General features: G+C 32.5%; 1 protein-coding gene across 1 annotated transcript; it reads left to right on the top strand.

The window, feature by feature from the left end:
• The first annotated feature begins 12,237 nt into the window (after positions 1-12,237).
• LOC149226812 (CASP-like protein 4B3) lies at positions 12,238-15,062 on the top strand. The gene is made up of 3 exons (XM_089380303.1): positions 12,238-12,665; positions 14,334-14,460; positions 14,856-15,062. Exons 1-3 carry the CDS (start codon positions 12,274-12,276, stop codon positions 15,060-15,062), a joined length of 726 nt encoding a protein of 241 aa, XP_089236429.1. The 5' UTR covers positions 12,238-12,273.
• The last annotated feature ends 2,254 nt before the right edge of the window (positions 15,063-17,316 follow it).

Genomic DNA, 17,316 nt, shown 5'->3' with positions numbered 1-17,316 from the left:
ACCATTCTATAATCAGGTCATTGTGAGATTTTGAGCATAACTCTTTCTTAAATAATTCAATCTTGGTATGACTTGTGGGGTTGGGAAGAAGACTCATAGGGATACCAAAAAACATCATTTCAGACTTTGGAGATCCTAAATTACAAAGATATAGTAATTTCAATATTGAGCTCCTAAAAAGCATGATAAACGTGTGTATTTTTTAAAAAAATTGCATAACTTTTGTTTGAAAAATCAGTTTGAAGTGATTCAAAGGGCACAGTGAAGAATATATTTCGTTTTTTTATTCTGAAATGCCTAGGAAAAAAAATGGACACACCTAGTAAGCAACCAGAAAGCTCTACTATGACGCATGAAGAATAGGAAGAAATACAATAAGAGTTCATGGACACACCTAGTAAGCAAACAGAAAGCTCTACACATAAGAGTTTACCTTGGGAAAACCCACATGAGGGAAAAACCCAACAAACTGTTGCTTAGAGAAATTATTCATTTCAACAAGAGAGACACTTAGACATCCTAGTCATGTGTAAGGTCAAACTAACCAACAAATTAGACATGGTCAAACCTAGTCCATCGGATTCCTAGTCAAGTCATACCAAGAAGTTCAGTCTGGTATGCTTTGCTAGGGTAGAACTTCAACCCCTTCAACATAGATATCCGTCCTTCAACTTATTGCTTCCACAAATATTTAGATAGTTGTCATCATAGAGATTTTGTTCTGTAATAAAGCTATAGATTCAACCTTCAACAAATTTTGGATTTGTCCTTCTTCCTTGCCTTCATCTTTTTCCTTAGATCTGAATTACACACTTCCTTAGATGATCCAAACTTTCTTCTTCGAGAGATTTGAATTGCCTAAAGAGAAGGTCGAGTCATACTTATTTATATCTTCTTTTGGAGGCCAAAATGGGTGCCATTTGAGGCTGGACTGACTTGACTAGGAGGAGAGCATACTCGATTAGAGCCAAAAATTCACTTTTCAATGAATTAAAATTTTATTCTTTTGAAAAGGACATGGAGAACCTGCCTTATAAGTTTTATTTTGACAAATAACATGAAAAACATGCTTTGTACAATACATCAATGGTTATAATAGTAATTATGAAGACCGAACATAGTTACAAAAATTCATCACTCCCTCTCAACTAGGGAGGTATTCATAATGACTATAAAGATGATCTCATGTTGATAAATTTATCTAAGAAAACATTATAACAAATCAATACCATAATTGGGTAAAAAATTGTGAGACATGGTTAAACAAATTACCATAAGCTGGTCAACAACTATGACACGCGGTAAACCAATAGCCTCAATCAATTACCATAATCTGGTAAAACATATTTGACACATGGTAAGTCGACAACATCAACAAGTTACCATTCAGGGCAATACCTTAGACCTATGGTATATGCTCACCATAATTTGGGTCAGTACTTCATACACATGGTGCATCATTTAGCATCAAAAAGTCACCATAATTTTAGTCTAACTAACACATGGTATACATACTAGTCTTGGTTCACCACCTTTCTGGTCAATATATCTGACACATGGTGAATCCCCAAATGCCGCACTCTATCTGAGTAATTCTAGTCCTAATGCTAGATGATTTTGATGTTGAAAGGCCACACTCTATCTGAGTAATTCTAGGCCTAGAGGACCATTCCTTCCTAATTCTGGTCAACATAATTCACACAAGAATAATGACTACACCCTTCTGGACCATTCTCCCTAAGTTTGGTCAATGTACATGACACGGGAAGAATGATTGTGATCTGCTAGACCATTCTCCCTAATTCTGGTCAACATATGTGACACGGGAAGAATGTCAGTCCATAATTCTATCTAAACAACACTTCCTATCAATAAGAGAGGCGTTCTCAATGAGTCTAAGCTCACCCATGAAGTATATTACAAACTCTTTCCTGGACAAAGGCTTTGTCAGCAACCTGCTTACCTATAGAATAATACATAAGCCATAATGCTTCCTATGCTTCGACTTGTCATCATGGTCGTCACCTACACCTAACCAAGGCAATCCTGTAAGTAGCCTCTAAAGCCAAACTGCTTCTCAAATTGCCAATCCAACTACAATATACTCATCTTCCTCAATATTGAGTGTGACAGATGACTGCTTCATGCTCATCCAAGAAATTATAACAAAGCCCAAACTGAAGCAATGTTTTGGTGAACTCTTTATGTATGCAATATTCTCTACCCAATTTGAATCTACAATTGCACTTACTATTTGAGAGAAATCTTGAATCATAACTGTCTTTTCCATGACCAACTATCCCATGTTGGTACTCCAACCCAAGTTGAGCAACATGCCTTGGTTCATAAAAAAAACCAACTTCCTTTCACTGGGTCCATCATCACAACTGCTTTCTTGTTACCTTGACTGGGTGCTCCCTCTCACACTAAACATATCTTGTTGTGGTAAATATGGTTGCTCCCTTTGCCACTATTATCTTCCAACATATCACCTATCTAGTTTGAGAATGTCAATGAAGGTCCAACATCTCAAACTCATAGGTCACCTCCCTCAATTATGAAATCAATTATGTCTTCCATAGTTGTTCCCTCTGACACAATTCCTTCTGCTTTTGTCAAATACAAATCATATAGGATCAACCTTGATCCATCAATCCAAGTATATCAAATCTGAGGAGATTGTAAAAATCCTTCTTATGTTTGCATGTATAATAATTCTTCATGTACCGAAAAATTTTGAGGTAGTTGTTATGTACACTTCTTCTTTCATTGAGGAAGATGATTTCTACATCCATCTGATGTAATTTCCAATAGTAATTGTAAGGATAATAAGTTTTAACAAAAGTATACTTGACTTCATAGTCTTCTCCCTCTTTCCGGGATAATCCTTCGCTTTGTACTTCTCTTAAGTTGTCATCTACTGCATACTTCAATCTTTCTGCTCCCTCTGAGCTTAGATCTCATTTAGTAAAATACCTCTCAACACAAGTCCTCTTGCCACAATCTTTTCTTTGTTCTTCCATTATTTTCATCTGTTGTCAGAACCTTGGCAACGTTCACTATGTACTTTCAATCCTCACTAGGAGGCCATGAAGAATAATTACAACCAAGCAAAGGATATATAAATAAGAGACTAATTAATAGTAAAAGCGACAATTTTAATCATCAAAGAAGAGAGATATAAAATACTTATGTTTTGAGGATTATAGGGGAATGCCAAATCCCTCTTGATCTTAGCTTCCTTGTATCCATTTTTCAAATTTGTTATCCTCGTCCTCATCATCGACATCATGTTGTTCCCTCCTTTCTAGGGTTAGTGTTTCTTCTTTTAGCGGAAATGTCAGCCTCCAATACTTAAGATATGGTTTTATACAAGCTAAGTCATCCTCCTAGCCAAGTCATAAGTTTGTCCAAGAAGTTCTTTGGTCTACTATGTTAGGGTAGTACTTCGGCCACTTCAACACAGAGATTTGTCCTTCAACATAGTGCTTCCATAGAGATTTAAATAGTTTCCATCATAGATATTTGGTTCTGCAATAGAGCTACACATTCGACATTCAACAAATCTTGGATTTTTCCTTCTTCCTCCCCTTCATCTTCTGCCTTCAATCCAAATTACACACTTCCACAGATGATTCGAACCTTCTTCTTGGAGAGATATGAATTTCATTAAGAGGAGGTCGATTCATACTTATTTATATCTTCCTTTGGAGGCTGAATGGGTGCCATTTGAGGATGGGCCGACTTGACTAGGAGGAGGGAAACCTAGCTTCTCTGGAGCCAAAAATTCACTTTTAAAAAAAAACAAATTTTATTTTTTTGACACGGACATGAAGAACATGCCTTAGACTTTTTATTTTAACAAATAGCATGAAGAACATGATTTGTACAATACATAAATGGTTATAATAGTAATTATGAGGATCGACCATAGTTACAAAAATTCAACACTGTATAAGTTGGCAGGGAAGAAATATTTCTCTTTCCTCGGTGCATTTAGTGAATATAACCAAATCCAAGTTGCTCTAGAAGACTAACACAAGACTACACTCACCTATCCTTGAAGAAGATTTTTTTACGATGTTCTACCCTTTGGGATTTGTAATGCTATAGTGACTTTCTAGCGAGTCATAATTAGGACATTCTTTAATCTAATTCATGATTATGTGGATGATTTTACATATTCAATTTAGCCCTGACCAATTTAGAAAAAGTTTTAATAATATGTAAGGAAAGCCATGTTTCCCTTAGTAACAAAAAATTCACATAATATTAACTGAATGCACAATATTGCTAGGGCACCACATCTTAGACAAATGAATTCAAGTGGATTTGGCAAATATCCATGAATACAAAAGAGGTACCAAGTTTTCTAGGACATGATGGTTACTATTGTTGTTTTATTGAAGAATTTTCATAAGTAGCTTTCCCCTTGTTTCCTCTACTTAATAAAAATGTTGAATTTGTGTGGGAAAAGAGTTGTCAATGTGCCTTTGAAGAGTTGAAATTGTGAGTGTATAAGCCTTTTGTTCTAAGAGGGGCCAATTGGTGCCTCCTGTTCCATATATCCACAAAGGCATAAAAAATTGCAATTGGTGTTGTCTTAAGCCAATAAGAAGGAAATGCTCCATATGCAATTTATTTTATTAACAAAAATATCTCACTCGCAGAATTGAATTGTACACTGACAAAAAAAGAGTTTCTTGCAGTAATACATGAAATTCACAAATTATGAAATTATATAACTGGTTATATGACAATTTTTCATATTGACTACATTGCCATAAAATACTTAATGAATAAACCAATCACGAAATGTAAGAGTAACTAGGTGGTTATTATGGTTGCAAGAATTTGACATAACCATCCTGAATAAACTAGAGAAGGACAATGTAGTGGCATATTTTATTTCAAGGCTAACATCAAATGAGAAAGAACTTCCTATAGAAGATTATTTCCTTAATGGAAATATCTTTGCAGTATCTACTAAATTCCCATGGTTTGTAGATATTGTTAATTATTTGGCTATAGGTAAAATTCCTCAATTTACTTTTCTCCAAAGGATAAATAAAAGATCATCAAACAAATTTGGAGATTCTCATGGATCAATGTGAATTTATTCTACACAAGACCAAATCTTATTATTCAGAGATGTGTACAAGAAGACGAGATCTACGAGATATTGAAGGGATGCCATGATGATCCTTGTGGGGGGAACTTTGCAAACAAGTGGACTAGGTACAAAGTAATTCATCAAGGATACTACTGACCCATTATCTTCAAAATCTTCAAGCAATATGTGAAGATATGTAATAAGTATTAGTGCATCAGAAGATCAGTGCAATCATACGAGATGCCATTGTAACCATAGATAATGCTAGATCCCTTTGACAGGTGAGACTTTGATTTTGTGGGACTTATTAATCCTCCTCCTGTCACAAGTCTTACATCCTAATATGCATAGATTGTGCCTTTTACAACTTTTTTTTGTTTCCCCCCATGTAAAAGTCACCATGTGTTAATGTTTATGTAAATAACAGTGAAAATATGAATATGGCTACATTGGAGGATTGGACACAGATTCAGAACCTGAGGAGGGGTTGCATGTGCTAAGTGTAAACTGAAGTCATTACACCACATATTTCCCTCACGAATTTATGGCCATGCTAGTGCAGGCATTGAATTTTTGTATGGGCCACATGAATGAAGGAAAATCCCATATTGTCCTTGATATCATGGAACATGTTGAGAAAGTCAATGCGCTAGTGAGGGATAAGGAAAATATACGTGAAGGAAACACATAGAATAGTTAGGGGGAGAAAAACCTGGAACATCTGGGGAGCACTCAAGGGCAACAAAAGAAAAGATATGATGGAACATTGTTCCCTATAAATTCTTGTGTGGCTAGTGTTGTTTATCGGTTTGTGATGGGCCAGTGGAAAATTAGTGGAAACAAAGACTCATTGATGCTTGTTGTATCGACTGGTAAATCTCTAGTGCTTGCCTTGGGGTTGATAAACCACTTAGAGATTTCTGAATGGGATAATAAACCATTGGGGTGCTGGTTGGAAGGTTGATAAACCACTTGGTAGCTTGAGACACTCAAGTGCTTGTTGTCTGATTTTATAAACATCTATGTGCTTTCCTCGGGGATGATAACCAATTAGAGCTTGTTGAATGGGATGATAAACCACCTGGAATGTGAACTATATACTCTTTGTAGTGCTCACCTTGAAAATTCCAATTAATAAACCACCCTCAGAGTGTGATCATACTCCTAGAGCTGAGTAATACTTCATTGAGCCATGAGTGAATCCATGTGGCTGATTTCTATTGGGGATGTAGAGAGTCATTTTGGTGCTTACTGTTTTGGCCAGTTGATAATCACTTGGAAAATGGACTGCTCCTCTTAAATATATATTTGACTGATTATTGGTGTGAATACCCTTGAGCAATTAACTCCCCAGACTCTAAATCCAACTTGACACTCTCTGTGAACTGTGTATCAACAATTGAGGCAATATGGATGCTCCCATACTGTTCTGTGCATGCGTCCGAGGACCAACACATCAGATCTACTCAAAAACCCTTGGTCGCTCCCTTGAATTTACTGTGCGTGCGTCCGGGACAACCTAGACACTCTCAGAACCACTCTGTGCAAGTGTTTGGGGACCAACACCTCCAGATCTGCCTCTGAAGCCCTCGATGCTCCCATAAGCCTCTGTGACAGTGTCCAAGGCTCTCTGGATGCTCTCATAACCAATGTGTGCCACCGTCCAGAAACCAGAAAACCCTAACTCAAAGCAAACCTCACGCATGTTATTTCAGACCCTTGCGTGAACTCCTTTCGACGAACCTGTGCAAACCAAGACAAAAGAGAAGAGAAGATAGCTTGATTGAAATGTGTTCAAATGAGCTTGAGGTGTCTTCTATTTATAGGCTTTCATGAGGGTCCACTTGGGGTTGAGGTCGACTTAAGCAGTTACACATGTGGTTAGGGTTGACCCATTTCATAATACATATATGAATAAAATAATTCAAAAATCAACTTCCGCTTGACCAAATAAGGTGATCTTTAGGTCGATTTTGGTCCTCTCGAAAAGAGGAATCTAATGCAATCATTACCTCAGACATTTGAGCTGTCCAAGGTGGAATTTGACCGCAGTTGCAAAAATTAGCATCCCCCTTGTCTCTCTCTCTCTTTGCCCTCCAACTCTTTAACTATCTCCCTCCCTCTCTCGTTCTCTCCCCTTCTCCCCCCGTTCTCTACATCTATCCTTCTTTGTCTCTCTATCTCACCTCCAAGCATAAGCATTCTCTCTCCATCTCTTCCTTGTCACTCCCCCTCTCTCTCTCCACTTTTCTCTCTTTATGTCTTTCTTCTTCCCTCCCTTTCTCTCCTTCCAACTCCATCTCTCTATTTCTCCCACTCTCTTCCTTTCTCTCACTACCTCTATCTTTCCACCTCTATCACTCTATGTTTTTGTTTTTCCCTTCCATATATATCTAGAGTTAATATATATATCATTATAATATAAAAATATATATATTAAGTTTAATATTGTATTAATTAAAAGTTATTAAGTTGAATAATATTAATATTATAATATATTAATATTAATATTAGATTTAATAATAATATCAATATGAATATTTATCTTTCAATATTAATATTAAATCATATTAGATTTACTGATGTTTTTTACATGGCATGATAACAAAATTTATAATAAAACTACATCAAATGAATATTTTTGAATATTACAACTTTGAGTGGAAATATTTATGTGTATAGAGATTTCAATATATCCATAGGATATGGTTTTCCTTTTAAATATTCATTATACAAATAATTAATTAAAACAAATATTAAAAGATTCTAGAGGGAGATTTTGGATTCTTTGTGTTGAATTAACCTTTTTACTTTGATTTAAGAAATGGTAGTGGCTTTAGTAAAGAGTAAAGATATTAAAAATCTTACCTAATTTGGAATTTTAATGTGGTAAATTTTTTTGTTGAATTTAAATTTAGGATCCATTCAAATTCAACATATATGATAAAAGAACTATTAAATATATGAGATAATTGTGTTGTAATTTTTTATCTAAACGCATGAGATAATTGTAGTGTAGGCTTTTTTTTATATGGTTATTTTCATTTTTGTTTAGAGCCAATATTAATTTTTTTCTATTTTCATTATTATTATTTATTTTTATGCACGGACATTAGCATTAACAAAAATTTAACTTTAAGTACGGACATACTTACACATTAGGGTCATATAGGATGCTCCTCTCGGAGCAATAAAAATACCCTACATTTTATTATATTTTCTACTTTTCTTTAAAAAAAATAAAATTATAATTTTTACTTACAATTCATGGAATCTGTAATTCTGATCTAAAGGTCTTTAAATCTACCATAGGACAGATTATAAGGAAAGGTGAAATGGAACATAATAATGTGGTTGTAGGATAGATTATAAAGAAAAGTGAAATGGAACTTAATGATAAATTGCAATGTAAATAATCAATAAATTTAGTTTTTAGCGAGTGAAAGAGATTTTGAATATGTATAAATTTAAGTTTTAGTAAATGGAAAAAATAAAAATTCTTGTTTCAGTTATATATTTTCAATTATACATAACATAAACCCAAAATATTAAAATTACAAGATAATTCAAACAAATAGATGTAATTTTACCAAATTCTAACCAAAATGAAATGTTTTGAAATCAGTGACTCCGACTCTTTAGTCATTGATGTTCTTCATCTTGAAGATACAAGATGCCCCTTTATATTATTCCTTACATATTCAAGGAATCGAAAAGTTAAAGTCAACCCAACTAGAGATAAAGTCAAACCAACAATAGATTCACGAAACTATACCATAATAATCAGGTCAATTCAACCAGAGATTCACAAAACTATACCATGATAATCAGGTCAATTCAACCAGAGATTTACAACACTAAACTATGTTAAAAAGAGGAGAGTGTTTTCTTCTCCTGGGTATATCTTAGCACAAGGATGCTAGGAGTTTGTATCACTTAGCAAAGGGATGTTAGGAGTTTAAGAATGGAAATGGTCAAATCAACCAGAGATTTACAGCACTAAACCATGTCAGATAAGGGGTTCCTAGAAAATAGGGAAATTGATTATTTTTCTCCTAGATATATCTTATATCCTAGCATAGGGATGTTTTGGCTTTGTGAAAAAGAGGGAAATTAGTTCTCTTATAGGTATATGTTAATTAATTCTCTTATAGATATATGTATTAACAGAAGATTGCAAGTCAAACACACAATATGATGATGTCAGCATAAATGATTTCGTTGGAATGGGATTATACCCTTTGATTGCCAACCTGTCTTTGGGATAATGACATGATTGGCCACCTGTCTTTGGGATAATGACATGTGATTCTATTTTTTTTTAAAGATATGAAGATTAAGTTTTTTAAAGAGAAAACATAGACTTGTTATTCAGAATCTAGGAAATCTGAATTTTTTTTGCTTGGATTTTAGTTACTTTTGATCATCCAGGTAATTCCTACTTCTCATTAGAGGAGGCTTTCAGAAATCTAGGATTAGACTTGTTGCTTCTTCTGCAATTAAAGTGAAAAAATTATTTTTATTTTTAAATAATTAATTTTCCCACATCATATTAAATAAATTAACCAAATTTCGAACCTAAACCGAGATTAATATTAATTTTTAAAATAATAATATTATGAAGAATTGTTCAATATTGATTTTGGATAATTAAGATATTGAAATAATGACGTCATGGAAATTTGTGTTTAGGATAAATACATACAATTGTATCTCAAACACGATTACGATGATGTCAGCGTAAATGATGTCACAGGAATAATATTATACCTTTAAAAATGGCAGGATGGACACGATGATGATATTTTAAATAATACAACGCACGATCTCATAGGCAGTCAACATTTTCACACGACGATACATGTGAAATAATATTATACTAAATGGAATAGATCGGAATGCACCAGTGGAATATGTTTTTTTTAATATGGCATATGTATTTAAGCAAAGGTCTGCATTTATAAATAAATTAATTAATTTATCCCCACAAATGTATTATTTATTATTTTGTATTATGTATTATTTTGTAGGTATAAGGAAAGGTTTGTATTATTTTGTAGGTATAAGGAAAGGTTTGTAATGCATAATAATTTAAAAGTTAAAATGAAATTACGCTGATAGTTAGTATATTTCAGTACATTTTAATTCCTTTTGATGTGGAGTGAAGATCCTACATGGGTTTTTGATAGGTTAAGTGAAACACCTCTTTCATATTAAGTAATAGATCTTTGAAAAGTCTTAACCACCTTGCAATTTTTTATTTTTTTGGTAATATATAATTTTTAATATATATTAAAATATTTTTATTTATAGTTTAATAATATTTGGATTTTTTAAATATTTATTTATATTAATTTAATTATATAAATTAAATGGATGATAAATTTTAGTGATGGGTAGAATATTTAATATTGTCTTTTTTTAAAGGGAGAATTGGTGTTTTTTGAACTTTGTTAGTGATTAAACAATTAATCCATAGGTAAGGTATATGAACCAATCATTAAACGATTTGCCCATGTGGAGTGTATTGGAATGTGGCTTCATCAAACTTACTTGAAACTTATTTGACATAGAGACATTTGCTGAGAAACTAAACGAAACAAAAAATCATAAAAACTAACTAGATTATAATTTAATTTAAAATATTCTTAGTCATGAAGATTTATACCCATTTTGTTATGGAGATTTTCAATGTGTAAACAAGCTTTCTTACAATATTTTGGGCCAATACTATCTCTTATTAATATATATGCCCTATTAATATATGCCCAAAAAAATTATTTTTTGATCAATCAATTTTTTTAGAGGTGGTTCACGGGTGGCCATTACATCCAAGGACCAGACTATCCTAACCCCAATGGCGTGGAGGAGAATTGACCTTGTGACCTCCCAATCGGCGAGGTACTTAACAACGTAAATGGCGTAGAGGAGAATTGACCTTGTGACCTCCCAATCGGCGAGGTACTTAACAACGTAGACTCGACCAGTTGAACCTAACCCGAAGGGCATAGAGGAGAATTGACCTTGTGACCTCCCAATCGGCGAGGTACTTAACAACGTGGACTCGACCAGTTGAACCTAACCCCAAGGGCGTAGAGGAGAATTGACCCCTGTGACCTCCCAATCGGCGAGGTACTTAACAAACAATGTGGACTCGACTAGTTGAACCTAACCCCAAGGGCGTAGAGGAGAATTGACCCAACCCTGTGACCTCCCAATCGGTGAGGTACTTAACAATCCAGTTGAACTTAACCCCAAGGGCGTAGAGGAGAATTGACCCAACCCTGTGACCTCCCAATTGGCGAGGTACTTAACAACCCAGTTGAACTTAACCCCAAGGGCATAGAGGAGAATTGACCCTGTGACCTCCCAGTCAGTGAGGTACTTAACAATGACCGCATCTGGTTGTTCTTTGACTCCGACATATTCATTTATTGGTCGTGGTTCTTTCTCAGTTCGAGATGGAAGGTCCCAATCGAATTCAGTCAGGGAAGTGGTCCGGGTGGACCTCAGATTGCTCCAATTAAACTAATCCTTAAAATTTGATCAATCAATTTTAATTAAAAAAACTTAACTATTTTAAAAATAAATCTTAATCTTTAATTTTAATTTCTATATATTACTATAGATATATGATAATAGTATTTTTATGATCCGTTCTTTAAACATAACTAATTTCAATCATTAAAATTTTATATAATAAAAAAATATGTTATATATATATTATTTCAATCCCAACCATCAAAATTGCGAATGAACCATTGAAAAATAATAAATCCCGAATATTTAACATACCACCGCTGGGACAAAATAAAATGTTTTAGCCAAGTGGGGAAATTAAAGTCAAACAAAAGAGGTTCACAGCACTCTGGCTCCTACGGAGAGCAATTAGATATTCAACTATTATTACTGCTTTTATATATATATATATATAATCTTGAATTGTTTAACCAAGATCTGGTTGCCCTCGGGGTGCCTGATTTTTTTTTTCCTGCAGTTGACTTTATACGTGCCTTAAGTGAAGGGCAAGGCCAGCGCGTTGCCAGCAGGCTTCCCTTCATCTGAAACACCAATATATTGTTCAATGTTATCAACATCATGTGCATCAGTGTGAGGAAGAATAAGGTGAAGCTTTGAGGAAATAGTGATCGATTACAGCGATGAGCCCAACACCACCTTTGGCGCCTGTAGGAGAAGCAGGAGCAGGTCCACATGAAGTGGGCATCGAAGTAGGGGACCATGCGAATTCGGGGTTTACAGAGCCCGAAGGCGGTCAATATGATCCGCAGGCGACGCCACAATCATACTCAGCCTCACCTCAACCACTTAAAACGTCTGCAAATATTGCAGGATCGGCGCCGAGTTCCATTATAGGGAGGCGTCGAGACAAGCACATGATGGGGATAGCAAATATTGCGCTGAGATCTGTTGCACTTCTCTTCTCCTTCCTCTCATTCGTTATCATGGCTTCCAATAACCACTACTTGGACACAGCGGTCGGCATCTTAATCGAGAGTCTCCTCTGGAGTTTCACTGATTTTGGAGAATATAGGTATGTTGTTAAATTTAATTTCCGTGTTTAATTGTTTAATATATATATATATATATGTTTACGAGTTTTAGATTAATGGTAATTTGGTTTTCTGTTAATACACTCTTTGATGTAAAATCATTAGTTCAATTCCTCACTGTTTTATATTTATCTATATATATAAGTATATATATATGTATATGTAAAGTAAATAGTAAAGATTTAATTTCCATATAATATCTCTAAAATAATTGTTTTTTATTATTTTAATTAAAATAATTAATTTAAAAAAAGTCATACCATTAAGTGTCATATGAAATGACTTATAGATTTTTGGCATGTGTTATCCATATAATATCTTCAAAATAATTGTTTTTTATTATTTTAATTAAAAAAATGTCATATTATTAATTGTCATATGAATAAGTGTCATATGAAATTATTTATAGAGTTTTTGGCATGTGTTATTGATAAACCATGGTCCATAATACCAAGCAAAAAGCGAAATGTTCTATCTAGTTATACAGACCTTTGTATTTTATGTAACTTTGTGAAATAATATACTTTTACCGACTTTAGAAAAAAAAAAAAAGCGCATATGAAATGACTTACAGATTTTTTGGCCTGTGTTATTGATAAGACATGGTCCATAATATTGTAACAAACCACATTTACAATTAACAACCTTCATGAAAATATGGAACCAAATATAGCAATCTTGTTCCATGTTTTTCAAATGTATATATGTTTAACTAATATAATAATAATAATACTAAAGTTATAATTTAGTTAGTTTTATGATTTTTTTAATTTTAATGAGGTGAGATTTATTATAAAGTAAGTGTTGTGATATAATAGACATTTACTAGTTATTTAATTTATATGGTTGTGCTAGTAATCATCAAAAAATAATATTGGTATAATTCATTAGTACCAAAAATATACCCAAATTGAACGATATTTGAAAGCTATGGGAATTGAATAAAATTTAGGAAATTGGAAAAAACAGAAATACTTAGTTGATAAAAGTAATTATTTGTTAGTAGTTTTGTGTGATCTCTATTGAAGCTTTTGTTTTGCTTGCACATTCAAAATGGCATTTTTTCAGTTGCAAGCCTTATTATTTGTTTCATATTGGATATCATTTGTCATAGATAATTTTTGAAATTTTTTATTAATGATATTTCTTAATATTTTTGAATGTTGATATGCTAAACCACTTATATATATAGTTTGAGTGGGTTTAATGGTTAAGAGCATGTATTTCTTTCTAAGAAAACTAAAAGAAAAGGGGTTAGAGTATGTATATCTTGACAGACTTAATCTCTTGTCCACAAACAAAAAAGTCGCATATAAAATTATATATATATATATAAACTACCACAGGAAAAAAATATATTAATGATATTAAGATGAACATCAATTTTTTTTTTGGTATAAATTCCCTTTTGGGAGAAAAATATATTTAACACTCACAAAAATGAAGATTATATCTTATATATTTGAAGGTTGGCCATTTACCTCATCTAGGTCTAAAACTGTAATTTAACCCGTCAAAGATTTATGACAGATAATTTAGATGTTTATACTTCAATTTTTTTACCCATTACTTTTCATGTTGCAGAATTTTTAACGAGTCTATAAATACGGTACAAAATAGAGACTAATTTTGTTAAGCATGTTGGACAGTTATTGCTTCTCCATTGCTCTCATAGCTTCCCTTTACCTGGCGCTTCAGCTTGCCAAGGCCATTTATGAGCTCATAACCAAAAGGATTTACGCTTTCTTCTATTACGTGGATTTCTTCTGCGATCAGGTCAGAATTTATAGAACTATATGTTTAGTTACTCGTTTCCCCTTTCCAATGCAATTACTAACTGGGTTAAATTAATTTGAGGAGATATTAATTAGGAGTTGTTTATTGAGGTGGAGGAATTGTTTGGATTGTCTGTTTTCACAGTCAAAAGTGGTTGGAATCCGGGCAAAAAGAATTCAAAATTTTTTGTAGAGATAATGTTTCAATGTGTTTATGATGGTGGAAATAGATTCAGCACTATTAAAAACATGTAGAATGCCTGAAATTTTGAAGTTTAACAACTATAATTTTGATTTACAAAAATCCTTGCCAAATTTTCTCTAAATAAAACCAGAATTTCTATAACTTTCTAAACTACCGCTATTAATTATCATTGCCTTAATTTTTGCTGGTAGATATTGGCGTATTTATTGATGTCTTGTGCATCTGCGGCGGCTGTACGCACCTACGTACTAAACAATCAGAATGGTGGAGCCAGTAATATCTACACGCAAATGGCGGCGGCCTCTGTGAGCATGGCCTTCCTCACCTGGTTGTTTGTTGGTGTATCCTCTGTGCTTTCGGGTTATAACCTCTGGAAAAGGACCAGCTTCTCATTATAACTCTCATTAAGTAATAAGTGATTAGCTCCTGATCGATGAATTCTTACTCAATAAGATAAAATATTGTTTGATTTCTTTGGTTCCAAATAATTTTCCTATAACACACTGAACTTATCAGAAAGTCCTGGTTTCTTATCAGAAAATGGATCCGTCAGGAATTAGTTTCTTGGATAGGTGTTTCGTTTATTGATCAAAATTTTTACAAGGGTAAATTTTAGAATATTTTTGAAATTTAGGTAAGATTTCAAAATAATTTTTCAAAATATTTCAAAATTTATAATTAAAATATTTTATTCTTAAAAAAATGGCACCTTTAAGATATCAAAGTTTTCCATATAAATTATCATTCTTCCTTGAAACATATTAGTTTTTTATTATAATTGTTTTTGAGATTTTTAAATGTTACAAAGTTTTATGAAGGAAGGAAGAAAGAAATTATTTTAACATCTATAAAGTTAAAGATAGTCTATATGACAGATTGCTTTTTCATCTGCTTGATGTATTTAGCCCTTTTTCTGTGAAACTTCAAAATAAATACTTAACTATTACAACTAAAAAAATCTTGTTATATTACTTAATAGAATTTTGTTTAGTTTTAACTAATAAACATAATTAAAAAGTATACGATGATGTGGATATTTTTTTAATAATCATGTTGAATTGGTAATAATTTATTGAAATAATAGGAATAAAGTTTAAAATTAATTCATTGATTATCACTATAAGACCAAGATGTATCTAATAATAAAAATATTTATTTTTTAGTTTTATCACAATAAATTAAACATATTTTTAGAAATTGAATCTGAGTAAATAAGAAAATAAATCATATTAAAATTTTAAAAAATACAAATTAAAAACTAACACATTAAATTACATAAAAATTGGGGAGCATCCACTAACCCAAAAACAATGTCCGGACTAGAAGCCTTGAGCACCAAATCACTAGCACAAGCATACTACTAGTACAGTTATTCCAGGCTCGGATTCTTAGGCAAGAAATTAGGAGGTGATCAAACTATATGAGCAAATGTGGAATACAGAAACCATCAACCAGATGTGAACGGAAGTTGGAAATCAATACGATGATTTTATGGGAAATTTTGCCATAGCGGTATTATTTTACAATTAAATGGGTATAATATATTAAATAGTTTTAAATTTGATGAGTAGTTTAATTTGTAATTGAAGTGATATGAAATCTTTAAATTAAGAGATTTAGGGTTTAAAGTGATATGAAATCGTGGAAATTAAGAGATTTAAGGTTTAATCCTTAGGTTGTAACTCTAAAAGTATAAGTCTATGAAGAAAAAGATGATAAGGCCTCAAATGTATAAGTCCACAAAAAGGATGACAAGAAGTATAATAGCAAGGAGTATATGGTAGTGGTGGGAATTAATCTTGTGTCACTAAAAAAGAAGAGAAAATAAAAGACAAAGAGTATTTAACTTTCAACAATTGTATTGGCCTTTAAATTCATTTCTTTTCTTTTCTTTTAATTTTAAAATTCATTTATTAAGGTAATGAAACTAGAAACTATTTTTTCATTTTTATATATTCCAAAACATGTAGTCTAATTTATAGACAACTCTTTTCAAGACGTTTTTTTCATTCTTAAAAACTTGAGTTGAAGTGGTTTAATTTTTAGAATGACATTTTTTCATTCATAAAAACTTCAGTTTAAGTTGTTTAATTTGTAGAATCCTAGTGCCCTAGGGGTTAGGAGTTTTCAGGGTATTTAATCCATTTCAGCATTCAAATATGCATTTTAAATAAATAAAAAATCACATTATTTTTTAAAATTGTTTTACCAGATTTCTGTAAGTCTATTTCGTCTATAAGTTAGACTATCCCTATTGGAAATCATTAATAACTAATAGCTCTGTGGATAACATGCTTGTTAATGATTTGCATTTATTTCCAACTACTTTATAACATTTATTTAGTGCTATCTATTGAAAATCATTAATAATTAATAGCTCTAGAGATAACATGCTTGTTAATGTTTTGCATTTATTTCCAACTACTTCATAACATTTATTTAGTGCTATTACTCCACAATTATTATTTGCTCCATTATAGAACTTCAAGGTGTACGTCACTCATATTCTTCCACTTGTCATATATGTTACACTATTATAAGAAAGAATGTATCAAATGCTAAGCTAATTGGTAGGGGCTATAAGGTCCATAGACTCACAACACCACCATAATTTACCACTCATTTTGTCAATGCATTTGCAACATTTTGTAA

Source organism: Pinus tabuliformis, chromosome J, assembly GCF_031772625.1.
Source record: "Pinus tabuliformis cultivar Carrire ecotype Pingquan chromosome J, CPIR1, whole genome shotgun sequence".
Taxonomy (NCBI): domain Eukaryota; kingdom Viridiplantae; phylum Streptophyta; class Pinopsida; order Pinales; family Pinaceae; genus Pinus; species Pinus tabuliformis.
The sequence above is the reverse complement of the archived record's forward strand: the minus strand, read 5'-3'. Positions and strand labels throughout refer to the sequence as shown.